Source organism: Oncorhynchus masou, unplaced genomic scaffold (assembly GCF_036934945.1).
Source record: "Oncorhynchus masou masou isolate Uvic2021 unplaced genomic scaffold, UVic_Omas_1.1 unplaced_scaffold_554, whole genome shotgun sequence".
Taxonomy (NCBI): domain Eukaryota; kingdom Metazoa; phylum Chordata; class Actinopteri; order Salmoniformes; family Salmonidae; genus Oncorhynchus; species Oncorhynchus masou.
This window is the reverse complement of record NW_027011956.1, coordinates 447,302-474,421: the sequence shown is the minus strand read 5'-3', so window position 1 is coordinate 474,421 and position 27,120 is coordinate 447,302. Positions and strand designations below refer to the sequence as shown.

The following is a 27,120-nucleotide window of genomic DNA, read 5'->3' as shown; positions in this document are numbered from 1 at the left end:
GACACTGACCCGTTCCATTTACCCAGAATGGCCTCTCTCTCTGAGACACTGACCTGTTCCATGGCCTCTCTCTCTGAGACACTGACCCGTTCAATGGCCTCTCTCTCTGAGACACTGACCTGTTCAATGGCCTCTCTCTCTGAGACACTGACCTGTTCAATGGCCTCTCTCTCTGAGACACTGACCCGTTCAATGACCTCTCTCTCTGAGACACTGACCTGTTCAATGGCCTCTCTCTCTGAGACACTGACCTGTTCAATGACCTCTCTCTGAGACACTGATCCGTTCAATGGCCTCTCTCTCTGAGACACTGACCTGTTCAATGGCCTCTCTCTCTGAGACACTGACCCGTTCAATGGCCTCTCTCTCTGAGACACTGACCCGTTCAATGGCCTCTCTCTGAGACACTGACCTGTTCAATGGCCTCTCTCTCTGAGACACTGACCTGTTCAATGCCCTCTCTCTCTGAGACACTGACCTGTTCCATTTACCCAGAATGCCCTCTCTCTCTGAGACACTGACCTGTTCAATTTACCCAATTGATTTAAGGCATCGGTCACAAAAAAGTCCTAAAGAGGAGTTCAATTAATTGTGCCTTAGTCTGTTTCCCAAATGGCACCCTATTCCCTATGTGAGCCCTGGTCAAAAGTAGTGCACCCTATTCCCTATGTGGGTCCTGGTCAAAAGTAGTGCACTATTTAAGGAATCAGGTGCAATTTGGGACACACATTTCAAGTTCAACCTATATCTGTGAAGCGTTGCCTATTCCCTACATAGTGCACTACCGCTCTCTTACAAACAACAACCCTATCCCCTATATAGTGCACTACTACTCCCTTACAAACAACAACCCTATTCCCTATATAGTGCACTACTACTCCTTTACAAACAACAACCATATTCCCTATATAGTGCACTACTACTCCTTTACAAACAACAAACCCATTCCCTACATAGTGCACTACTTTTGGCCAGTGTTAAAGGGGGACTAGGGTAGTATTTGAGACACTGACAGCGATAGATTAGCAACACTTTCTGTAAAACAGTAGATTCAGTTTTAATTTCTTGCAGACCCTCTCCTTCCTCCCCCCCCCTCTCAGAAGAGGGTGCACTCCTCCACGCCCCCCCCCTCTCAGAAGAGGGTGCACTCCTCCTCGCCCCCCCCTCTCAGAAGAGGGTGCACTCCTCCTCGCCCCCCTCTCAGAAGAGGGTGCACTCCTCCTCGCCCCCCTCTCAGAAAAGGGTGCACTCCTCCTCGCCCCCCCCCCTCTCAGAAGAGGGTGCACTTCTTGCGCCTCTTTTTGATAGGTGGCGGGCACAGGACGGCCCGGATGGCCTCGTCGAAAACTGTCTTCAGCCCCCTCTGGGTCAGGGCTGAGCACTCCAGGTACTTCACCGCACCTGTAGGGGACAGGAGACAGCCAATCAGAGAAGGGGATGAGGACAGACACACACATCCAATTGGTCAGTCAGAAACTTGGGACTCAAAAATAGGTGAGTTCACACACAGGTGAACACTAGAGCTCAAAGAAGCTGTCAGAAACACATTCAGACACACCACATCCTCGCTCTCGTTGTCAAACTAAAACACCACCGTCCACAGACACCCACCTATCTCCCGTGCCATGGCCAGGCCCTGAGGGTAGGTGATTGGGGACAACTTCTTGTCCCTCAGCCTCTCAATAGTGTCCTTGTCGTCCCTCAGGTCCAGCTTCGTGCCCACCAGGATGATGGGGGTGTTGGGGCAGTGGTGACGCACTTCCGGGTACCACTGGTCAAGGTCACATAGAGGTCAAAGGTCAAGGGTTCATCCTCATTTCATTTGAACCTTTATTGAACTAGGCAAGTCAGTTAAGAACAAATTAACATTTACAATGACGGCCTACCCGGCCAAACCCAGACGACGCTGGGCCAATTGTACGCCGCCCTATGGGACTCCCAATCACGGCCGTTTGTGATACAGCCTGGATTCGAACCAGGGTGTCTGTCGTGACTCCTCTACCACTGAGATGCAGTGCCTTAGACCGTCATTGTAAATAAGAATTCGTTCTCAACTGACTTGCCTAGTTTCATTTTTAAAAATGTAATAAAAATTAACCCTTGACCTCTATGTGACCTTGAACAGTGGTACCCGGAAGTGCCACTGTTATGATCATGAAGGTCAAAGGGTTATAAGGTCTTAAAGGGTCGACCGACATAAAGAGGTTGCGGAGTTGGGCCAACAGCTCCAACAGCAACATGAATAAACACAATGTAACACTGTACAATGTGGAGCTGACAGTATTAGGGATATTACCATCACTGTTATTCAGCAGGGCGATAGAGACACTCACCTTAGCTCTGACGTTCTCAAAGGAGGCAGGGCTCACCAGAGAGAAGCATGTCAAGAACACGTCCTGTTTCGGACAATACACAGAAAACAGACAGTATATTAAACAGGCTGACTAAACAAGAAACACTGCATGGAAAAACAACGAGTGACTCTCTAGGTTCTGTATAGAATAGGACAGCAGCTGGAGAGACTACAGGGTGAGTTGGACTCTGTGACTCAGTGACTCTCTAGGTTCTGTATAGAATAGGACAGCAGCTGGAGAGACTACAGGATGAGTTGGACTCTGTGACTCTCTAGGTTCTGTATAGAATAGGACAGCAGCTGGAGAGACTACAGGGTGAGTTGGACTCTATGACTCTCTAGGTTCTGTATAGAATAGGACAGCAGCTGGAGAGACTACAGGGTGCATTGGACTCTGTGATTTCTGTGACTCAGTGACTCTAGGTTCTGTATAGAAAGAGACTACAGGGTGAGTTGGACTCTGTGACTCAGTGACTCTCTAGGTTCTGTATAGAAAGAGACTACAGGGTGAATTGGACTCTGTGACTCAGTGACTCTCTAGGTTCTGTATAGAAAGAGTCTACAGGGTGAATTGGACTCTGTGACTCAGTGACTCTCTAGGTTCTGTATAGAAAGAGTCTACAGGGTGAGTTGGACTCTGTGACTCGGTGACTCTCTAGGTTCTGTATAGAAAGAGACTACAGGGTGAGTTGGACTCTGTGACTCAGTGACTCTCTAGGTTCTGTATAGAAAGAGACTACAGGGTGGGTTGGACTCTGTGACTCAGTGACTCTAGGTTCTGTATAGAAAGAGACTACAGGGTGAGTTGGACTCTGTGACTCAGTGACTCTCTAGGTTCTGTATAGAAAGAGACTACAGGGTGAATTGGACTCTGTGACTCAGTGACTCTCTAGGTTCTGTATAGAAAGAGACTACAGGGTGAGTTGGACTCTGTGACTCAGTGACTCTCTAGGTTCTGTATAGAAAGAGACTACAGGGTGAGTTGGACTCTGTGCCTCAGTGACTCTCTAGGTTCTGTATAGAAAGAGACTACAGGGTGAGTTGGACTCTATGACTCAGTGACTCTCTAGGTTCTGTATAGAAAGAGACTACAGGGTGAGTTGGACTCTATGACTCAGTGACTCTCTAGGTTCTGTATAGAATAGGACAGCAGCTGGAGAGACTACAGGGTGCATTGGACTCTGTGATTTCTGTGACTCAGTGACTCTCTAGGTTCTGTATAGAAAGAGTCTACAGGGTGAGTTGGACTCTGTGACTCAGTGACTCTCTAGGTTCTGTATAGAATAGGACAGCAGCTGGAGAGACTACAGGGTGCATTGGACTCTGTGATTTCTGTGACTCAGTGACTCTCTAGGTTCTGTATAGAATAGGACAGCAGCTGGAGAGACTACAGGGTGAGTTGGACTCTGTGACTCAGTGACTCTCTAGGTTCTGTATAGAATAGGACAGCAGCTGGAGAGACTACAGGGTGAGTTGGACTCTGTGACTCAGTGACTCTCTAGGTTCTGTATAGAATAGGACAGCAGCTGGAGAGACTACAGGGTGAGTTGGACTCTGTGATTTCTGTGACTCTGTGACTGTCTAGGTTCTGTATAGAAAGAGACTACAGGGTGAGTTGGACTCTGTGACTCAGTGACTCTCTAGGTTCTGTATAGAATAGGACAGCAGCTGGAGAGACTACAGGGTGAGTTGGACTCTGTGATTTCTGTGACTCTGTGACTGTCTAGGTTCTGTATAGAAAGAGACTACAGGGTGAGTTGGACTCTGTGACTCAGTGACTCTCTAGGTTCTGTATAGAATAGGACAGCAGCTGGAGAGACTACAGGATGAGTTGGACTCTGTGATTTCTGTGACTCGGTGACTGTCTAGGTTCTGTATAGAAAGAGACTACAGGGTGAGTTGGACTCTATGACTCAGTGACTCTCTAGGTTCTGTATAGAAAGAGACTACAGGGTGGGTTGGACTCTGTGACTCAGTGACTCTAGGTTCTGTATAGAAAGAGACTACAGGGTGAGTTGGACTCTGTGACTCAGTGACTCTCTAGGTTCTGTATAGAAAGAGACTACAGGGTGAATTGGACTCTGTGACTCAGTGACTCTCTAGGTTCTGTATAGAAAGAGTCTACAGGGTGAGTTGGACTCTGTGACTCAGTGACTCTCTAGGTTCTGTATAGAATAGGACAGCAGCTGGGAGAGACTACAGGGTGAGTTGGACTCTGTGCCTCAGTGACTCTCTAGGTTCTGTATAGAATAGGACAGCAGCTGGAGAGACTACAGGGTGAGTTGGACTCTGTGACTCAGTGACTCTCTAGGTTCTGTATAGAATAGGACAGCAGCTGGAGAGACTACAGGGTGAGTTGGACTCTGTGACTCAGTGACTCTCTAGGTTCTGTATAGAATAGGACAGCAGCTGGAGAGACTACAGGGTGAGTTGGACTCTGTGACTCAGTGACTCTCTAGGTTCTGTATAGAATAGGACAGCAGCTGGAGAGACTACAGGGTGAGTTGGACTCTGTGACTCAGTGACTCTCTAGGTTCTGTATAGAATAGGACAGCAGCTGGAGAGACTACAGGATGAGTTGGACTCTGTGACTCTCTAGGTTCTGTATAGAATAGGACAGCAGCTGGAGAGACTACAGGGTGAGTTGGACTCTATGACTCTCTAGGTTCTGTATAGAATAGGACAGCAGCTGGAGAGACTACAGGATGAGTTGGACTCTGTGATTTCTGTGACTCTGTGACTGTCTAGGTTCTGTATAGAAAGAGACTACAGGGTGAGTTGGACTCTATGACTCAGTGACTCTCTAGGTTCTGTATAGAATAGGACAGCAGCTGGGAGAGACTACAGGGTGAGTTGGACTCTGTGCCTCAGTGACTCTCTAGGTTCTGTATAGAATAGGACAGCAGCTGGAGAGACTACAGGGTGAGTTGGACTCTGTGATTTCTGTGACTCTGTGACTGTCTAGGTTCTGTATAGAAAGAGACTACAGGGTGAGTTGGACTCTGTGACTCAGTGACTCTCTAGGTTCTGTATAGAATAGGACAGCAGCTGGAGAGACTACAGGGTGAGTTGGACTCTGTGATTTCTGTGACTCTGTGACTGTCTAGGTTCTGTATAGAAAGAGACTACAGGGTGAGTTGGACTCTGTGACTCAGTGACTCTCTAGGTTCTGTATAGAATAGGACAGCAGCTGGAGAGACTACAGGGTGAGTTGGACTCTGTGATTTCTGTGACTCTGTGACTGTCTAGGTTCTGTATAGAAAGAGACTACAGGGTGAGTTGGACTCTGTGACTCAGTGACTCTCTAGGTTCTGTATAGAATAGGACAGCAGCTGGAGAGACTACAGGGTGAGTTGGACTCTGTGATTTCTGTGACTCTGTGACTGTCTAGGTTCTGTATAGAAAGAGACTACAGGGTGAGTTGGACTCTGTGACTCAGTGACTCTCTAGGTTCTGTATAGAAAGAGACTACAGGGTGGGTTGGACTCTGTGACTCAGTGACTCTAGGTTCTGTATAGAAAGAGACTACAGGGTGAGTTGGACTCTGTGACTCAGTGACTCTCTAGGTTCTGTATAGAAAGAGACTACAGGGTGAATTGGACTCTGTGACTCAGTGACTCTCTAGGTTCTGTATAGAAAGAGTCTACAGGGTGAGTTGGACTCTGTGACTCGGTGACTCTCTAGGTTCTGTATAGAAAGAGACTACAGGGTGAGTTGGACTCTGTGACTCAGTGACTCTCTAGGTTCTGTATAGAAAGAGACTACAGGGTGAGTTGGACTCTATGACTCAGTGACTCTCTAGGTTCTGTATAGAATAGGACAGCAGCTGGGAGAGACTACAGGGTGCATTGGACTCTGTGATTTCTGTGACTCAGTGACTCTCTAGGTTCTGTATAGAAAGAGACTACAGGGTGAGTTGGACTCTATGACTCAGTGACTCTCTAGGTTCTGTATAGAATAGGACAGCAGCTGGGAGAGACTACAGGATGTGTTGGTATTCAGAGCAGGTACGGGAGCCTTACAGAGGAGCTTGAGGAGTCTGGAGCTAGGGCCTCGCAATGGAACAGCAGTGTGTGTGTGTTCGTTCGTGTGTGTGTGTGTGTGTGTGTGTGTGTGTGTGTGTGTGTGTGTGTGTGTGTGTGTGTGCAGGGGTTCCTCTGGACAGGGAGGCAGACAGGATGTATTAATGAGGCAGACAGGATGTATTAATGAGGCAGACAGGATGTATTAATGATGTATTAATGAGGCAGACAGGATGTATTAATGATGTATTAATGAGGCAGACAGGATGTGTTAATGAGGCAGACAGGATGTATTAATGATGTATTAATGAGGCAGACATGATGTATTAATGAGGCAGACATGATGTATTAATGATGTATTAATGAGGCAGACAGGATGTATTAATGAGGCAGACAGGAGGTATTAATGAGGCAGACAGGATGTATTAATGAGGCAGACAGGATGTATTAATGATTTATTAATGAGGCAGACAGGATGTATTAATGATGTATTAATGAGGCAGACATGATGTATTAATGAGGCAGACAGGATGTGTTAATGAGGCAGACAGGATGTATTAATGAGGCAGACAGGATGTATTAATGAGGCAGACAGGATGTATTAATGAGGCAGACAGGATGTATTAATGAGGCAGACAGGATGTATTAATGAGGCAGACAGGATGTATTAATGAGGCAGACAGGATGTATTAATGATGCATTAATGAGGCAGACAGGATGTATTAATGATGTATTAATGAGGCAGACAGGATGTATTAATGATGTATTAATGAGGCAGACAGGATGTATTAATGAGGCAGACAGGATGTGTTAATGAGGCAGACAGGATGTGTTAATGAGGCAGACATGATGTATTAATGATGTATTAATGAGGCAGACAGGATGTATTAATGATGCATTAATGAGGCAGACAGGATGTATTAATGATGTATTAATGAGGCAGACAGGATGTATTAATGATGTATTAATGAGGCAGACAGGATGTATTAATGAGGCAGACAGGATGTGTTAATGAGGCAGACAGGATGTATTAATGAGGCAGACAGGATGTATTAATGATGTATTAATGAGGCAGACAGGATGTATTAATGAGGCAGACATGATGTGTTAATGAGGCAGACAGGATGTATTAATGAGGCAGACAGGATGTATTAATGAGGCAGACAGGATGTATTAATGATGTATTAATGAGGCAGACAGGATGTATTAATGATGTATTAATGAGGCAGACAGGATGTATTAATGAGGCAGACAGGATGTATTAATGAGGCAGACAGGATGTATTAATGATGTATTAATGAGGCAGACAGGATATATTAATGATGTATTAATGAGGCAGACAGGATGTATTAATGATGTGTTAATGAGGCAGACAGGATGTATTAATGATGTATTAATGAGGCAGACAGGATGTATTAATGAGGCAGACAGGATGTATTAATGAGGCAGACAGGATGTATTAATGAGGCAGACAGGATGTATTAATGATGTATTAATGAGGCAGACAGGATGTATTAATGAGGCAGACAGGATGTATTAATGAGGCAGACAGGATGTATTAATGATGTATTAATGAGGCAGACAGGATGTATTAATGATGTATTAATGAGGCAGACAGGATGTATTAATGAGGCAGACAGGATGTATTAATGAGGCAGACAGGATGTATTAATGATGTATTAATGAGGCAGACAGGATGTATTAATGATGTATTAATGAGGCAGACAGGATGTATTAATGAGGCAGACAGGATGTATTAATGATGTATTAATGAGGCAGACAGGATGTATTAATGATGTATTAATGAGGCAGACAGGATGTATTAATGATGTATTAATGAGACAGACAGGATGTATTAATGAGGCAGACAGGATGTATTAATGAGGCAGACAGGATGTGTTAATGAGGCAGACAGGATGTGTTAATGAGGCAGACAGGATGTATTAATGAGGCAGACAGGATGTATTAATGAGGCAGACAGGATGTGTTAATGAGGCAGACATGATGTATTAATGATGTATTAATGAGGCAGACAGGATGTATTAATGAGGAAGACAGGATGTGTTAATGATGTATTAATGAGGCAGACAGGATGTGTTAATGAGGCAGACAGGATGTATTAATGAGGCAGACAGGATGTGTTAATGAGGCAGACATTATGTATTAATGATGTATTAATGAGGCAGACAGGATGTATTAATGATGTATTAATGAGGCAGACAGGATGTATTAATGATGTATTAATGAGGTAGACATGATGTATTAATGAGGCAGACAGGATGTATTAATGATGTATTAATGAGGCAGACAGGATGTATTAATGATGTATTAATGAGGCAGACAGGATGTATTAATGAGGCAGACAGGATGTATTAATGAGGCAGACAGGATGTATTAATGAGGCAGACAGGATGTATTAATGAGGCAGACAGGATGTATTAATGATGTATTAATGAGGCAGACAGGATGTATTAATGAGGCAGACAGGATGTATTAATGAGGCAGACAGGATGTATTAATGAGGCAGACAGGATGTATTAATGAGGCAGACAGGAGGTATTAATGAGGCAGACAGGATGTATTAATGATGTATTAATGAGGCAGACATGATGTATTAATGAGGCAGACAGGATGTATTAATGAGGCAGACAGGATGTATTAATGAGGCAGACAGGATATATTAATGATGTGTTAATGAGACAGACAGGATGTATTAATGATGTGTTAATGAGACAGACAGGATGTATTAATGATGTATTAATGAGGCAGACATGATGTATTAATGAGGCAGACATGATGTATTAATGAGGCAGACAGGATGTATTAATGATGTGTTAATGAGACAGACAGGATGTATTAATGATGTGTTAATGAGACAGACAGGATGTATTAATGATGTATTAATGAGGCAGACAGGATGTATTAATGAGGCAGACATGATGTATTAATGAGGTGTTAATGAGACAGACAGGATGTATTAATGAGGCAGACAGGATGTATTAATGAGGCAGACAGGATGTATTAATGATGTATTAATGAGGCAGACAGGATGTATTAATGAGGCAGACAGGCTGTATTAATGAGACAGACAGGATGTATTAATGTGTTATAACAACACCACTCAGTAATCCTGCTGGTTGGCCTGTCACCTGACTACTATATATTTTTTATTTGCCTTTATTTAACCAGGTAGGCCAGTTGAGAACAAGTTCTCATTTACAACTGCGACCTGGCCAAGATAAAGCAAAGCAGTGCAAAACAAACAACAACACAGAGTTACACATGGAATAAACAAACGTACAGTCAATAACACAATAGAAAAATAATGTACAGTGTGTGCAAATGGAGTAAGATTAGGAAGGTAAGGCAATAAATAGGCCATAGAGGCAAAATAATTACAATTTAGCATTAACTCTGGAGTGATAGATGTGCAGATGATGATGTGCAAGTAGAGATACTGGGGGGCAAAAGAGCAACAACAAAATAATAATAACAATATGGGGATGAGGTAGTTGGGTGTGATGGGCTGTGTACAGGTACAGTGATCTGTAAGCTGCTCTGACAGCTGATGCTTAAAGTTAGTGAGGGAGATATAAGTCTCCAGCTTCAGTGATTTTTGCAATTCGTTCCAGTCATTGGCAGCAGAGAACTGGAAGGAAAGGCGGCCAAAGTAGGTGTTGGCTTTGGGGATGACCAGTGAAATATACCTGCTGGAGCGCGTGCTACGGGTGGGTTTTGCTATGGTGACCAGTGAGCTGGGATATGGCGGGGCTTTACCTAGCAAAGACTTATAGATGACCTGGAACCTGTGGGTTTGGCGACGAATATGTAACGAGGGCTAGCCAACGAGAGCATATAGGTCACAGTGGTGGGTAGTATATGGGGCTTTGGTGACAAAACGGATGGCACTGTGATAGGCTACAGCCAATTTGCTGAGTAGAATGTTGGAGGCTATTTTGTAAATGACATCGCCAAAGTCAAGGATTGGTAGGATAGTCAGTTTTACAAGGGCATGTTTGGCAGCATGAGTGAAGGAGGCTTTGTTGCGAAATACGAAGCCAGTTCTAGATTTAATTTTGGATTGGAGATACTTAATGTGAGTCTGGAACGAGAGTTTACAGTCTAACCAGACACCTAGGTATTTGTAGTTGTCCACATATTCTAAGTCAGAACAGTCCAGAGTAGTGATGCTGGGCAGGCGGGCGGGTGCAGGCAGCGATCGGTTGAATAGCATGCATTTAGTTTTACTAGCATTTAAAAGCAGTTGGAGGCCACGAAAGGAGTGTTGTATGGCACTTAAGCTCGTTTGGAGGTTTGTTAACACAGTGTCCAAAGAAGGGCCAGATGTATACAGAATGGTGTCGTCTGCGTAGAGGTGGATCAGAGAGTCACCAGCAGCAAGAGCGACATCATTTATATATACAGAGAAAATAGTCAGCCCAATAATTGAACCCTGTGGCACCCCCATAGAGACTGACAGAGGTCCGGACAACAGGCCCTCCGATTTGACACACTGAACTCTATCTGAGAAGTGGTTGTTGAACCAGGCGAGGCAGTCATTTGAGAAACCAAGGCTATTGAGTCTGCCAATAAGAATGCGGTGATTGACAGTCGAAAGCCTTGGCAAGGTCAATGAAGACGGCTGCACAGTACTGTCTTTTATCGATGGTGGTTAGGATATCGTTTAGGACCTGGAGCGTAGCTGAGGTGCACCCGTGACCAGCTTGGAAAGCAGATTGCACAGTGGAGAAGGTACGGTGGGATTCGAAATAGTCGGTGATCTGTTTGTTGACTTGGCTTTCGCAGATTTTAGAAAGACAGGGCAGCATCATCCCCCTTTGAAGAGGAGGATGACCACGGCAGCTTTCCAATCTTTGGGGATCTCAGGCGATACGAAAGAGAGGTTGAACAGGCTAGTAATAGGGGTTGCAACAATTTCGGTGGATCATTTTAGAAAGAGAGGGTCCAGATTGTCTAGTACGGCTGACTTGTAGGGATCCAGATTTTGCAGCTCTTTCAGAACATCAGCTATCTGGATTTGGGTGAAGGAGACGCTGGGGGACTTGGGCAAGTTTCTGCCGAGAGTGCAGAGCTGTTGGCCGGGGTAGGGGTAGCCAGATGGAAAGCATGGCCAGCCGTAGAAAAGTGCTTATTGAAATGATCGATTATCGTAGATTTATCGGTGGTGACAGTATTTCCTAGCCTCAGTGCAGTGGGCAGCTGGGAGGAGGTGCTCTTATTCTCCATGGATTTTACAGTCTCTTTTTTGGAATTTTTGGAATTAGTGCTACACGATGCAAATTTATGTTTGAAAAAGCTATCCTTAGCTTTCCTAACTGACTGTGTATATTGGTTCCTGACTTCCCTGAAAAGTTGCATATCACGGGGGCTATTCGATGCTAATGCAAAATGCCACAGGATGTTTTTGTGCTGGTCAAGGGCAGTCAGGTCTGGGGTGAACCAAGGGCTATATCTGTTCTTAGTTCTACATTTTTTGAATGGGGCATGCTTATTTAAGATGGTGAGGAAAGCACTTTTAAAGAGCAAACAGGCATCCTTCCAGGATACCCGGGCCAGGTAGATTAGAAAGGCTTGCTCGCTGAAGTGTTTTAGGGAGCGTTTGACAGTGATTAGGGGTGGTTGTTTGACCGTGGACCCATTACGGACGCAGGCAATGAGGCAGTGATCGCTGAGATCCTGGTTGAAGACAGCAGAGGTGTATTTAGAGGGCAAGTTGGTCAGGATGATATCTATGAGGATGCCCATGGTTATGGATTTAGGGTTGTACCTGGTAGGTTCCTTGATAATTTGTGTGAGAATATGACTATTCTCCTCTCTGGCTGGAATGGGTGAAACGCTAAAATAGCCCCCCTAATCATTTTCTCTGAAGCAGCAGCCAGGCAGGCAGGGAGCTGTGTGTCTGACGGAGCCGCCACTGGCGAGATAATGAGGAAAACAGTGGAATAACAGGAAACTGTGTGGAGAATGAGTTAAGCAGAACCAGGAAGACACAAAATGGAGGATGTGGAATGTGCATGAGTGATAATGAATGAGAGATGGGAGTGAGTGAGTGAGTGAGTGAGTGGGTGGGTGGGTGGTGAGTGAGTGAGTGAGTGAGTGAGTGAGTGGTGGTGAGTGAGTGGTGGTGAGTGAGTGAGTGAGTGGGTGAGTGGGTGAGTGGGTGAGTGAGTGAGTGGATGAGTGAGTGGGTGAGTGGGTGAGTGAGTGAGTGGGTGAGTGAGTGAGTGAGTGAGTGGGTGAGTGGGTGAGTGGGTGAGTTACCGTCTGTGGATAGGACAGTGGTCTGAGCCTGTCGTAGTCCTCCTGTCCTGCAGTATCCCACAGTCCCAGATTCACTGGTTTCCCATCGACCATCACATTGGCAGAGTAGTTGTCAAACCTGAGAGGATAGGATGTTGTTCAGAGAAGTACACACACACACACACACACACACACACACACACACACAAACAGGCATGCGCACACACCACACACAAACAGGCATGCGCACACACCACACACAAACAGGCATGCGCACACACCACACACAAACAGGCATGCGCACACACCACACACGCACACACACAAACAGGCATGCGCACACACCACACACACACACAAACAGGCACGCACACACACAAACAGGCATGCGCACACACACAAACAGGCACGCACACACACAAACAGGCATGCGCACACACACAAACAGGCATGCGCACACACCACACACACACACACAAACAGGGATGAGGGATGAGAGGGGAACCCTTAAACAGAGACATTCATATCCTGTTGTTACAGTAGTACACACACACACACACACACATTGTAGTGCAGCTTCATGCTATGATACTCACACTGTGGGGATGTATTCTCCAGGGAAGGCATTGGTGGTATAGCTGATGAGAAGACATGTCTTTCCCACCGCTCTGAGAGACAAAGAATGAGACACTTCTTTATTTTACTTTTTACATTTACATTTAAGTCATTTAGCAGACGCTCTTATCCAGAGCGACTTACAAATTGGTGAATTCACCTTCTGACATCAGTGGAACAGCCACTTTACAATAGTGCATCTAAATCATTTAAGGGGGGTGAGAAGGATTGCTTTATCCTATCCTAGGTATTCCTGTTTATTATCTAGTTCACTTGCTTTGGCAATGTAAACATATGTTTCCCCTGCCAATAAAGCCCCTTAAATTTAAAAATGAATTGAGATATATATATATATATATATAGAGAGAGAGAGAGAGAGAGAGAGAGAGAGAGAGAGAGAGAGAGAGGGATAGAGAGAGAGAGGGGATAGAGAGAGGATAGAGAGAGAGAGATATCGAGGGATAGAGAGAGAAAGAGGGATAGAGAGAGAGAGAGGGAGATAGAGAGAGAGAGGGATAGAGAGAGAGAGGGATAGAGGGGGGGGATAGAGAGAGAGACAGAGGGATAGAGAGAGAGAGAGAGGGATAGAGAGAGAGACAGAGGGATAGAGAGAGAGAGAGAGAGAGAGGGGATAGAGAGAGAGAGAGAGAAAAGTGAGAGAGAGAGAGAGAGAGAGAGAGACAGTGTGTGTGTGTGTGTGTGTGTGTGTGTGTGTGTGTGTGTGTGTGTGTGTGTGTGTGTGTGTGTGTGTGTGTGTGTGTGTGTGTGTGAACACAGACACTGTCCTACATAGACTTTTGGCTGGGGGGCACATTGGCAGACCACAGCTGCCATGCTATGTTGTCTTAGGTCTCTCTTTATGGACTGTTGTGTTGTCATGTGTTGCTGCCATGCTGTGTTGTCTTAGGTCTCTCTTTGTGGACTGTTGTGTTGTCATGTGCTAATGCCATGCTATGTTGTTGTCTTAGGTCTCTCTTTATGGACTGTTGTGTTGTCATGTGTTGCTACCATGCTGTGTTGTCATGTGTTGCTACCATGCTGTGTTGTCATGTGTTGCTACCATGCTGTGTTGTCATGTGTTGCTGCCATGCTGTGTTATCATGTGTTGCTGCCATGCTGTGTTGTCATGTGTTGCTGCCATGTTGTGTTGTCATGTGTTGCTGCCATGCTATGTTGTCTTAGGTCTCTCTTTGTGGACTGTTGTGTTGTCTCTCGTCGTGATGTGTGTTTGGTCCTATATTTTATGTTAATCCCAGCCCCCGTCCACGCAGGAGACCTTTTGGTAGGCCGTCAATGAAAATAAGAATTTGTTCTTAACTGACTTGCCTGGTTAAATAAAGGTTCAATAAAATTAGAAATATCAGAGAGGGGGCCTGCTATCTGAAGACTCCACATCATTTCCTGTGTGTGTGTGTGGACATGTTAGACCATACTTGAAGTCCCTACAAGAACAGTAAACAAATAAAACTTTGACCAACTGGGGACATTTTGTTGGTCCCCACAAGGTCAAATGCTGTTTCTAGGGGGTTTAGGGTTAGAATTAGGTGAAGGGTTAGGAGCTCAAATCCAATCAAATTGTATCTGTCACATGGGCCGAATACAACAGGTGTGTAGACCTCGCAGTGAAATGCTGAATACAACAGGTGTGTCGACCTCACAGTGAAATGCTGAATAGAACAGGTGTGTAGACCTCACAGTGAAATGCTGAATACAACAGGTGTAGTAGACCTCACAGTGAAATGCGGAATACAACAGGTGTGTCGACCTCACAGTGAAATGCTTTACTTTACAAGCCCTTAACCAACAATGCTTTAAGAAGTTAAGGTGATAAAAAATAAGTGTTAAGTAAAAAAAAATTAAAAGTAACAAATAATTAAACAGCGGAAGCAAAATAAGAAGTGAGACTATATACAGGGTGTTACGGTACAGAGTCAATGTGGAGGCTATATACAGGGTGTTACGGTACAGAGTCAATGTGGAGGCTATATACAGGGTGTTACGGTACAGAGTCAATGTGGAGGCTATATACAGGGTGTTACGGTACAGAGTCAATGTGGAGGCTATATACAGGGTGTTACGGTACAATGAGTCAATGTGGTGGCTATATACAGGGTGTTACGGTACAGAGTCAATGTGGAGGCTTTATACAGGGTGTTACAGTACTGAGTCAATGTGGTGGCTATATACAGGGTGTTACGGTACAGAGTCAATGTGGAGGCTTTATACAGGGGTACCGGTACAGAGTCAATGTGGAGGTTATATACAGGGGGCACCGGTACAGAGTCAATGTGGAGGCTTTATACAGGGGGTACCGGTACAGAGTCAATGTGGAGGTTATATACAGGGTGTTACGGTACAGAGTCAGTGTGGAGGCTATATACAGGGTGTTACGGTACAGAGTCAATGTGGAGGCTATATACAGGGGGTACCGGTACAGAGTCAATATGGAGGCTATATACAGGGGGTACCGGTACAGAGTCAGTGTGGAGGTTATATACAGGGTGTTACGGTACAGTCAGTGTGGAGGCTATATACAGGGGTTCCGGTACAGAGTCAGTGTGGAGGTTATATACAGGGTGTTAGGGTACAGAGTCAGTGTGGAGGCTATATACAGGGGGTACCGGTACAGAGTCAATATGGAGGCTATATACAGGGGTACCGGTACAGAGTCAATATGGAGGCTATATACAGGGGTACCGGTACAGAGTCAGTGTGGAGGCTATATACAGGGTGTTACAGTACAGAGTCAATGTGGAGGCTATATACAGGGGGTACCGGTACAGAGTCAATATGGAGGCTATATACAGGGGTACCGGTACAGAGTCAGTGTGGAGGTTATATACAGGGTGTTACGGTACAGAGTCAGTGTGGAGGCTATATACATGGGGTTCCGGTACAGAGTCAGTGTGGAGGTTATATACAGGGTGTTACGGTACAGAGTCAGTGTGGAGGCTATATACAGGGGGTTCCGGTACAGAGTCAATGTGGAGGCTATATACAGGGGTACCGGTACAGAGTCAGTGTGGAGGCTATATACAGGGGTTCCGGTACAGAGTCAATGTGGAGGCTATATACAGGGGTACCGGTACAGAGTCAATGTGGAGGCTATATACAGGGGGTACCGGTACAGAGTCAATGTGGAGGCTATATACAGGGGGTACCGGTACAGAGTCAATGTGGAGGCTATATACAGGGGGTACCGGTACAGAGTCAGTGTGGAGGCTATATACAGGGGGTACCGGTACAGAGTCAATGTGGAGACTATATACAGGGTACCGGTACAGAGTCAATGTGGAGGCTATATACAGGGGGGTACCGGTACAGATTCAATGTGGAGGCTATATACAGGGGGTACCGGTACAGAGTCAGTGTGGAGGTTATATACAGGGGGTACCGGTACAGAGTCAATGTGGAGACTATATACAGGGGGTACCGGTACAGAGTCAATGTGGAGACTATATACAGGGGTACCGGTACAGAGCCAATGTGGAGGCTATATACAGGGGGTACCGGTACAGAGTCAATGTGGAGGCTATATACAGGGGGTACCGGTACAGAGTCAATATGGAGGCTATATACAGGGGTACCGGTACAGAGTCAGTGTGGAGGTTATATACAGGGTGTTACGGTACAGAGTCAGTGTGGAGGCTATATACATGGGGTTCCGGTACAGAGTCAGTGTGGAGGTTATATACAGGGTGTTACGGTACAGAGTCAGTGTGGAGGCTATATACAGGGGTTCCGGTACAGAGTCAATGTGGAGGCTATATACAGGGGGTACCGGTACAGAGTCAGTGTGGAGGCTATATACAGGGGGTTCCGGTACAGAGTCAATGTGGAGGCTATATACAGGGGGTACCGGTACAGAGTCAATGTGGAGGCTATATACAGGGGGTACCGGTACAGAGTCAATGTGGAGGCTATATACAGGGGGTACCGGTACAGAGTCAATGTGGAGGCTATATACAGGGGGTACCGGTACAGAGTCAGTGTGGAGGCTATATACAGGGGGTACCGGTACAGAGTCAATGTGGAGACTATATACAGGGGGTACCGGTACAGAGTCAATGTGGAGGCTATATACAGGGGGTACCGGTACAGAGTAAATGTGGAGGCTATATACAGGGGGTACCGGTACAGAGTCAGTGTGGAGGTTATATACAGGGGTACCGGTACAGAGTCAATGTGGAGACTATATACAGGGGGTACCGGTACAGAGTCAATGTGGAGACTATATACAGGGGTACCGGTACAGAGCCAATGTGGAGGCTATATACAGCGGGGTACCGGTACAGAGTCAATGTGGAGGCTATATACAGGGGGTACCAGTACAGCAGGGGTGTCAAAGTCAAATGGACGGAGGGCCAAATAAAAAATTTAGCTACAAGCCGAGGGCCGGACTGTTCGAATGTTCATTGAAAATTTTTTAAATGACGCATATAGTCTAGTGAACCTAATTGAACCTACTGAAAACCTAACAAATATATTCCAATATGATCAGATAAATAAAGCAATATTTTCTTATGGCTCTGTCAGTAATCTTTAATTTTCAACAGACACAAAAGACAAATTTCCTTTATATAAAAATCCCCATAACATGAACATTAAATGAAAGAAACCGGTATTCAAGGCACCATCAGTAGCCTATATTTTCTATTTTAGCAAAAGTGGGCTAAATTTACTTCAAAGAAAAAAACAATAATAGCAATTTTCTATCATCCACTCAACTGAAATATTTTTAAAATATAATTGGATTGAAATACAATAAAATAAAGTGCAAAAATCTATTAATCAAAAACAACACTTTGTTTAAGGAGAAGTAACATGCAGTGAAAACAAATATTAAACTTGAACTTTTAAACTTGAACTGAGTAAAAACTCTAAATATGTGATTGCACAGTAATGTTCACTTGTTTGAGGTTGAGGGTGATACTTGGTGGTGTCCCATCTTTTCCACAAGTTCATCAATGTTCGGGGTAAGGCTCTGAGCTGAGGAAATCCTCAGAATTGAGTGGAGGTGTTCAGCAGTAAGTCGACTTCTGTGTGATGTTTTGTTCAGGTTCATCAAAGAAAAAAAGTTGTTCACACAGGTATGTGCTGCCAAACATAGACAACGTTTGAGCAGCCTGGATGCGCAGCTGGGGCATTGTGTCGGGGAGGAAACGGGCGAACTCCGCAGCACCCACTGCCGCATATTTTGCCCTCAGTGCATCATTGCATTGGAGGTCAATCAACTCCATTTGGAGGTTTGGTGGTGAGCTTTCCACGTCAACAGCAAATGGGTTACCGAGCAGTTCCAACCTGCTTTTTGTGCTTCAAAGTCAGCAAATCGGCGTCGAAAGTCAGCGGCAAGCATACCTATTTTATCAGCCAACTGTGCGCTCGGGAACGCACTGGTAGAGAGCTTCTCTTTCATGGTCTGGCAGCTGGGAAAGTGGCTCAAATTTTCTTTCCGCATCTGCGTCTCCCACAGAGTCAGTCTGCTGTGCCAATAAATATTGAAATGAAGCAGCCTACTGCTCGGTGCGTCACCGTTGCATTGTGGGAAATGTAGTATTGGTGCGTGTAAAAGATCTGCGGGCTGCCGGCTTGCTGCGGTCTGCGGGCCGGTTCTAATAATAAATCAAGATCATCCCAGGGGCCGTAAAAAACCTTCTCGCGGGCCGGATGTGGCCCGCGGGCCTTGACTCTGACATATGTGCAGTACAGAGTCAGTGTGGAGGCTATATACAGGGGGTACCGGTACAGAGTCAATGTGGAGGCTATATACAGGGGGTACCGGTACAGAGTCAGTGTGGAGGCTATATACAGGGGGTACCGGTACAGAGTCAGTGTGGAGGTTATATACAGGGTGTTACGGTACAGAGTCAGTGTGGAGGTTATATACAGGGTGTTACGGTACAGAGTCAGTGTGGAGGCTATATACAGGGTGTTACGGTACAGAGTCAATGTGGAGACTATATACAGGGGGCACCGGTACAGAGTCAATGTGGAGGCTTTATACAGGGGGTACCGGTACAGAGTCAGTGTGGAGGTTATATACAGGGTGTTACGGTCCAGAGTCAGTGTGGAGGCTATATACAGGGTGTTACAGTACAGAGTCAATATGGAGGCTATATACAGGGGGTACCGGTACAGAGTCAGTGTGGAGGTTATATACAGGGTGTTACGGTACAGAGTCAGTGTGGAGGCTATATACAGGGTGTTACGGTACAGAGTCAGTGTGGAGGCTATATACAGGGTGTTACGGTACAGAGTCAGTGTGGAGGCTATATACAGGGGATACCGGTACAGAGTCAATGAGCGGGGGCACGGTTAGCTGAGGTAATATGTACATGTAGGTAGAGTTAAAGTGACTATGCATAGATGATAACAGAGAGTAGCAGCAGTGTTAAAGAGGGTCTGGGTCGCCCTTTGATTAGCTGGTCAGGAGTCTTATGTCTTGGGGGTAGAAGCTGTTCAGAAGGCTTTTGGACCTTGAGGAGGGTTAGTTTTAGGGAAAATAGGACTTTGAATGGGACTGAATTACCTGTCCCCACAAGGTTAGTTGTACAATATTGCGCATGTGTGTGTGTTGCCCAACCCCTAAAAAAAATCTAGACAGCCCCCCCCCACACCCCTGTTTAACTATGCTATGCAGTCCAGTGCACCCTACCTCCACACACTACCCAAAATCTACGCCGCATCACAATGTAGCAGAAGTCAAATAAACCTGTCTTTCAAAGATGTCTATGGTCGAAAGGCTATATAAACACGGCATTTTGCATAGGTGCCCGTGCCCATGCCCATCCGTAGCCCGTGCCTCCGTAGGGGCTGGCTGTGTAGGTGTGAAAGCATTACATCATTTAATGAGTCTCAGCCAAGCCCTCCCAGCGACATTTATGCATCTATGCACATATTAATGTATATTTCACAATTCTGCTCACCCCCCCCCCCCCCCCGACTAATATGGGTTTCCAAATGTTGTTAATCGGAGACGCTTTAGTTAGTTATTGTTTTTATATTTCAATGAAACGTTCAAATAGCTTTAGTTCAATTTCAGACAGAATATTTCACACCCGAACTTATAATGAATTGTGCAAAACCTGTCGGAAAATTTGGCGAATACATTGATAACATGAAATCACAAAGTAGGCTAACAAAATAAAAAATGTAATTGCTCAACATTCATTTTACGCTCACGCACTGATGAGAGAGCGGATTCTCGAGAAGTGAACGCCGACCCATTCAACCCGCTATAGCCCCAGCCCTTACTGCAACAATTGCCCTCACATACTCGAAAAAGGACACATTTTCAGCCTAAACACACACAAAAGGTCTCACCCATCGCCCACCACGACGCATTTGATGGCCTGCATTTTGCAGAGGGTGGTGGTATCCAACGACGGACTATTTCCTGGTTTTAAAATGGCAAATTGTTTATCATTTCTGATATCGCTAATAATAAGTGAATTGGTACAGCTCCTCGCGACCAGGCTGCAGTAGCGGAGGGAGGCGGTGTCGAATCCCGGCGGAACCTCCCGGAAAAGACCGAACGTGTTTAAAGGGAAAGTTGTATTTTTCCCTCCGACAGCAGTTGAACTCTGTCGATGACAATGTGTTCTTCCCAAATCACACCATATGCCCTATGTAGTACACTACGGGCCCAATGGGTTCTGGTCAAAAGTAGTGCACACATAGGGATTAAGGGGCAATTTGGGACATATGACATGTGTCCAGTGGGTTCCTCTGTAGTGACTATTGTGCAGAGTTATGGTGATGAAGGACTTCAGAATGGACACACAGAGAGAACGAGACACACCTCAAACAGACCATCAATAACCACAGTTGACAGACTTTGTAAGAATGTATTTGTTTTATTGCTTGACCTGCCATTAGGAAACAACCTAAACCAAAAGGATTAGAACTGAGCACAAACAGTAAAGCAAACCTTGTACAGTCATCATCATAATAATAAAATGGTCCTCTGGCCACCCTATTCCCTACATAGACCACTTCCTCTTCCCTAAAGACACCCTATTCCCTACATAGACCACTTCCTCTTCCCTAAAGACACCCTATTCCCTACATAGACCACTTCCTCTTCCCTAAACAGACACCCTATTCCCTACATAGACCACTTCCTCTTCCCTAAAGACACCCTATTCCCTACATAGACCACTTCCTCTTCCCTAAAGACACCCTATTCCCTACATAGACCACTTCCTCTTCCCTAAAGACACCCTATTCCCTACATAGACCACTTCCTCTTCCCTAAAGACACCCTATTCCCTACATAGACCACTTCCTCTTCTCTAAAGACACCCTATTCCCTACATAGACCACTTCGTTTGACCAGAGTCCGCTTCCTCTTCCCTAAATAGACACCCTATTCCTGACCAGGGTTCTAGAGTAGTGCACTATAGAAGTAACAAGGTTCCATTTGGGATGCATCCCGCAGGCCTTGTCAAACGTCAATGAGAGCTTGAAGGGCACATCCCAAATCACCACCTTTTTCCCCCCTCTCCTGAAGTGTGCACTTGCACACTTTTTTTCATTGCATGGACTTAGCAACGCTGGAAACTTCCCTCCAGACAATGCTTATACCAATCCCATGCTTTTAAATCTACGACAGGGAGTGTGCAAGCCAAGTGGACACAGTATGTGAGCAAGGAAGAGAATTGGGACGAAGCAGAAGAATTGGGAGCACGAAACAGAATCCTAAACCAAAAACCTTGACCCCTATTCCCGACTCTGGATAGGAAAGGATTGGATAGGGACAAGCCATATGGTAACAGCTCCACCGTGCCCTCTGATAGGTGGAGTTTGGCGCCACCTCGATGACACCGTGCTGCCCGTCTGCCCCTGAACCTGCTCCAGAGACCATCCACGCCTTTGCCCTCCGACAGCCTCCCTCCGATGAGAGAGAAGTGTTGCATCTCGCTCATCTTAGTATCTGCGGTGTTGCTCGTGGCAACGTCATTTCACAGAGTCTAACTTTAAATAACAGACTAATTTTGACCAGGGCCACCAGGTGTGTGTGTGTGTACTCTATCCAATCAATGATATTACTTAATCAACTTGGTGCCAGGGGACAAATTAAAACCTGAGCTGTGGACCTCTGTTCTATAAGCCATGATCAAATGACCGAAGGCAAAACTATAGTCAACGTCTCGGACTGTTTGGGTTCTCGTACATACTGCGCCTTACAGTTATTGTACTTACAAACAGTGGCTGTGTCGCACACAGACCCCGGTAAAGCTATAATGGTGATTGTTGTTAGTCAGTGTGTCAGAAACACCTGACTGACCGTCCATCTATAGACAGAACACTGTAGTTAGCAAGGTTTCAGAATGACGGGAACTTTCCCAACTTCCCCCAGAACTCTAACCAGGAAAATAACCTGAATTTTGCAGCCCTGGTTGTTAGACTGAATGATCTACAAATAAATTAAAAACATGGAATGAGACACAAACCACTAATATAAAAAGGGATAGAGAGGTGTTTGACACTTTGATTGGAACATAACACATCAAATCAGTATGTGAAAAGAGATGACAATAGCCACCCATTCTAGATTCCCCCAAGTCCTCCCACTGCCACTGCCACCCATTCTAGATTCCCCCAAGTCCTCCCACTGCCACCCATTCTAGATTCCCCCAAGTCCTCCCACTGCTAGACTTCTAGATTCCCCCAAGTCCTCCCACTGCCAGAGTTCTAGATTCCCCCAAGTCCTCCCACTGCCAGAGTTCTAGATTCCCCCAAGTCCTCCCACTGCTAGACTTCTAGATTCCCCCAAGTCCTCCCACTGCCAGAGTTCTAGATTCCCCCAAGTCCTCCCACTGCCAGAGTTCTAGATTCCCCCAAGTCCCCCCACTGCCAGAGTTCTAGATTCCCCAAGTCCTCCCACTGCCAGAGTTCTAGATTCCCCCAAGTCCTCCCACTGCCAGAGTTCTAGATTTCCCCAAGTCCCCCCACTGCCAGAGTTCTAGATTCCCCCAAGTCCTCCCACTGCTAGACTTCTAGATTCCCCCAAGTCCTCCCACTGCTAGACTTCTAGATTCCCCCAAGTCCTCCCACTGCTAGACTTCCCCCATCAGATGTACAAGGGATTCATGAGGGCCATCAACCACTTCAGTAGTCAAGTTATACCAGAAGCAGTAGCATAGAATAACTTACTACTTCATTTGACTCTGGCCTCCATGAGAGAACATAGAAAACCATCAACTAACATTATTTCAACATTGGGTGCAGGGCATCAACTAGATACACTGTGTGTGTGTCTGAAAAGGCACCCTATTCCCTATAAAAGTGCACTACTTTTGACCAGAGCCTATGGGGTTTTATATATAGGAAACAGAGTGACATTTCAGACACGCACACAGCCTGACAAATAAAACAAATCTAATTTATTCACACAAGACACCAAGGACAGTTGAACAGTAAAACCACCAGAAATGGCTGAACCAGGAGATGTAGCAGGGCCGCGTCCATTCCAGCCTGATCCGAGTTCTGAACCAGGAGATGTAGCAGGGCCGCGTCCATTCCAGCCTGATCCGAGTTCTGAACCAGGAGATGTAGCAGGGCCGCGTCCATTCCAGCCTGATCCGAGTTCTGAACCAGGAGATGTAGCAGGGCCGCGTCCATTCCATCCTGATCCGAGTTCTGAACCAGGAGATGTAGCAGGGCCGCGTCCATTCCAGCCTGATCCGAGTTCTGAACCAGGAGATGTAGCAGGGCCGCGTCCATTCCATCCTGATCCGAGTTCTGAACCAGGAGATGTAGCAGGGCCGCGTCCATTCCATCCTGGTCCGAGTTCAGCTGGAGACGCGTCATCCAGGACGACACACCACGGAGGAAACAACTCTGCATGCCTCCAAAATGCCACCCCTATTGCCTATATAGTGCACTACTTAGTCAAAGGCAGTGCACTATAAAGGGAATAGGGTTCCATTTGGAACACACCCACCCCTGAACAGGGTTCCATTTGGAACACGCCCACCCCTGAACAGGGTTCCATTTGGAACACACCCACCCCTGAACAGGGTTCCATTTGGAACACACCCCACCCCTGAACAGGGTTCCATTTGGAACACACCCACCCCTGAACAGGGTTCCATTTGGAACACAGCCACCCCTGAATAGGGTTCCATTTGGAACACAGCCACCCCTGAATAGGGTTCCATTTGGAACACAGCCACCCCTGAATAGGGTTCCATTTGGAACACATCCAAAACAACAGATTGATTTAAAACAGTTCCTTTCAGAGGACTAGTCAATACATCTTTATACATCACAGTTTTGATGGATTCCTTTATAATGTCCATGAAAATAACAGCAGTAACACGTTGGACAGCGTTGGGCTGGAGAGAGGGAGTCTTACGCTAACCGTATACTATATAGTACATTACAAAATATTCATCAAAATTCTAAAAAAAATGGCAAATGTCCAGTTGACAACAATATACTGTAGTTGGGATTAGAACAAACATGGGTTTTTCAAAAGACAACACAAATGGTTCAAACTAAAAATGGTTAGATAAATGTTAGACCCCAAACATTGAAAACACTTGAGACTCCATGACGGTGTGGAACCGGAATGCTTTAGGTTCTAATTGTGAATTCTAAGAGAGAGTGTCGATAGAACTCAACCAGGCACTTCTCAAAGATAAGTTTATAATGAGGGTTCAGTCTTGTAACTAACACTTCAATGAAGGGGTGAAAAACACTCTCAGAAACAGACCTCCCATGTCAAAAACATTAGAAAAAGATGGGGGTGTTTAGGAAGCCATGTATGACACTGGACAAGTACCAGCCAAGGGATGAAACACTATTAAACCCACCAGGGTTGGCATCAGAACGGTCCACATTCTTCATTCAACTAGAGGTTGAATTAACGTTGAGTTGTAACATGCTTTCCTCACAACCATCACCTGTTATAAAACCTCTTTATTTAGAAGCTAAATGGACACATGAAGCACAAAGTGAAATACTGAATCTCCCTTAAGGACTGATCACCCCGTCCAGAGGAAGTCGATGTTCAGTCCAGATCTGCTCTCTGTGAGCAGTAAATAGGAGACTAAATGTTGTTTTCCCCCTTTCCTGAACGGAGCATTAACACACCTAGACACAATGACACGTATAAGATCTATCCCAGCGACCGGGGGTGGGAGAAACAGGACAGGAAGGAGAGAAAATGGGGGGGGGGGGACACAAGACGGGAAAGAGGGGAAAGAAAGAAGGAAACAAGATGGGAAAGAAAGAGAAAGGGGGGGGAGAGATCGAATAACTTCCATTAGTGAGAGAGCAGCCACACCCCTGGACCTGGGACACCCTCCCTCAACATCAACCTCATGGTGTAAAACCACAGCCAATAGGGAGAGAACAGCCACACCCCTGGACCTGGGACACCCTCCCTCAACATCAACCTCATGGTGTAAAACCACAGCCAATAGGGGAGAGAACAGCCACACCCCTGGACCTGGGACACCCTCCCTCAACATCAACCTCATGGTGTAAAACCACAGCCAATAGGGAGAGAGCAGCCACACCCCTGGACCTGGGACACCCTCCCTCAACCTCATGGTGTAAAAACCACAGCCAATAGGGAGAGAACAGCCACACCCCTGGACCCGGGACACCCTCCCTCAACATCATGGTGTAAACACCACAGCCAATAGGGAGAGAGCAGCCACACCCCTGGACCTGGGACACCCTCCCTCAACCTCATGGTGTAAAAACCACAGCCAATAGGGAGAGAACAGCCACACCCCTGGACCCGGGACACCCTCCCTCAACCTCATGGTGTAAACACCACAGCCAATAGGGAGAGAGCAGCCACACCACTGGACCTGGGACACCCTCCCTCAACATCATGGCGTAAAACCACAGCTTCTTAGTATCCTCAAAGAACATTCCAGAAAACAACTATAAAAAGTATAAGAACACAGATCAGCCTTTGGTGGAGATCTATTCAAAACACCATTTCTCTAAAGATTGTGTCTTCCCCCCCAGACTCATGGTGTCTCTAGTCCAGACATTACAAGGTCTTCTGGATCCTAACCAGGTCGGACTCATGGTGTCTCTAGTCCAGACATTACAAGGTCTTCTGGATCCTAACCAGGACAGACTCATGGTGTCTCTAGTCCAGACATTACAAGGTCTTCTGGATCCTAACCAGGACAGACTCATGGTGTCTCTAGTCCAGACATTACAAGGTCTTCTGGATCCTAACCAGGACAGACTCATGGTGTCTCTAGTCCAGACATTACAAGGTCTTCTGGATCCTAACCAGGACAGACTCATGGTGTCTCTAGTCCAGACATTACAAGGTCTTCTGGATCCTAACCAGGACAGACTCATGGTGTCTCTAGTCCAGACATTACAAGGTCTTCTGGATCCTAACCAGGACAGACTCATGGTGTCTCTAGTCCAGACATTACAAGGTCTTCTGGATCCTAACCAGGACAGACTCATGGTGTCTCTAGTCCAGACATTACAAGGTCTTCTGGATCCTAACCAGGACTCATGGTGTCTCTTCGTTTTGACCCGGTGGTCAGAGAGAACACTGGGTGAACAGTAATGGAACCCCAGCGGAACCACATGGTAATTCTATTGGAACCCTGGGTCTGAACAGACCCTCTCGGGTCACGTTTGACCCCTCCCTGACCTGTTGCCATCTGAACCCTACAGAGACAACTCATCCTGCCTTCATAGTCGACATTAAAATACTAGGAAATAGTGCCCCCCAACAGAGTTCATCACATACGTGTCAAATCAAATGAACCTGGGTTCACAGCAAAATACAATAACACCAGTTCAACAACAATGACCCAGCCAAGTGATCTGGGCCCCGGGTGGAGGGTTAGAAACATGAAGAAAACAAAAACA

At 45.9% G+C, this 27,120-nt stretch overlaps 1 protein-coding gene across 1 annotated transcript; it reads right to left on the bottom strand.

The window, feature by feature from the left end:
- Nucleotides 1–1,249: 1,249 nt before the first annotated feature.
- Nucleotides 1,250–20,744, bottom strand: LOC135536077 (ras-related C3 botulinum toxin substrate 3-like). Its single transcript, XM_064962463.1, has 6 exons — nucleotides 20,575–20,744; nucleotides 13,233–13,304; nucleotides 12,658–12,775; nucleotides 2,334–2,396; nucleotides 1,612–1,771; nucleotides 1,250–1,401 (listed from the first exon to the last, which is right to left on the bottom strand). Exons 1-6 carry the CDS (start codon nucleotides 20,607–20,609, stop codon nucleotides 1,271–1,273), a joined length of 579 nt encoding a protein of 192 aa, XP_064818535.1. The 5' UTR covers nucleotides 20,610–20,744; the 3' UTR covers nucleotides 1,250–1,270.
- Nucleotides 20,745–27,120: the final 6,376 nt, after the last annotated feature.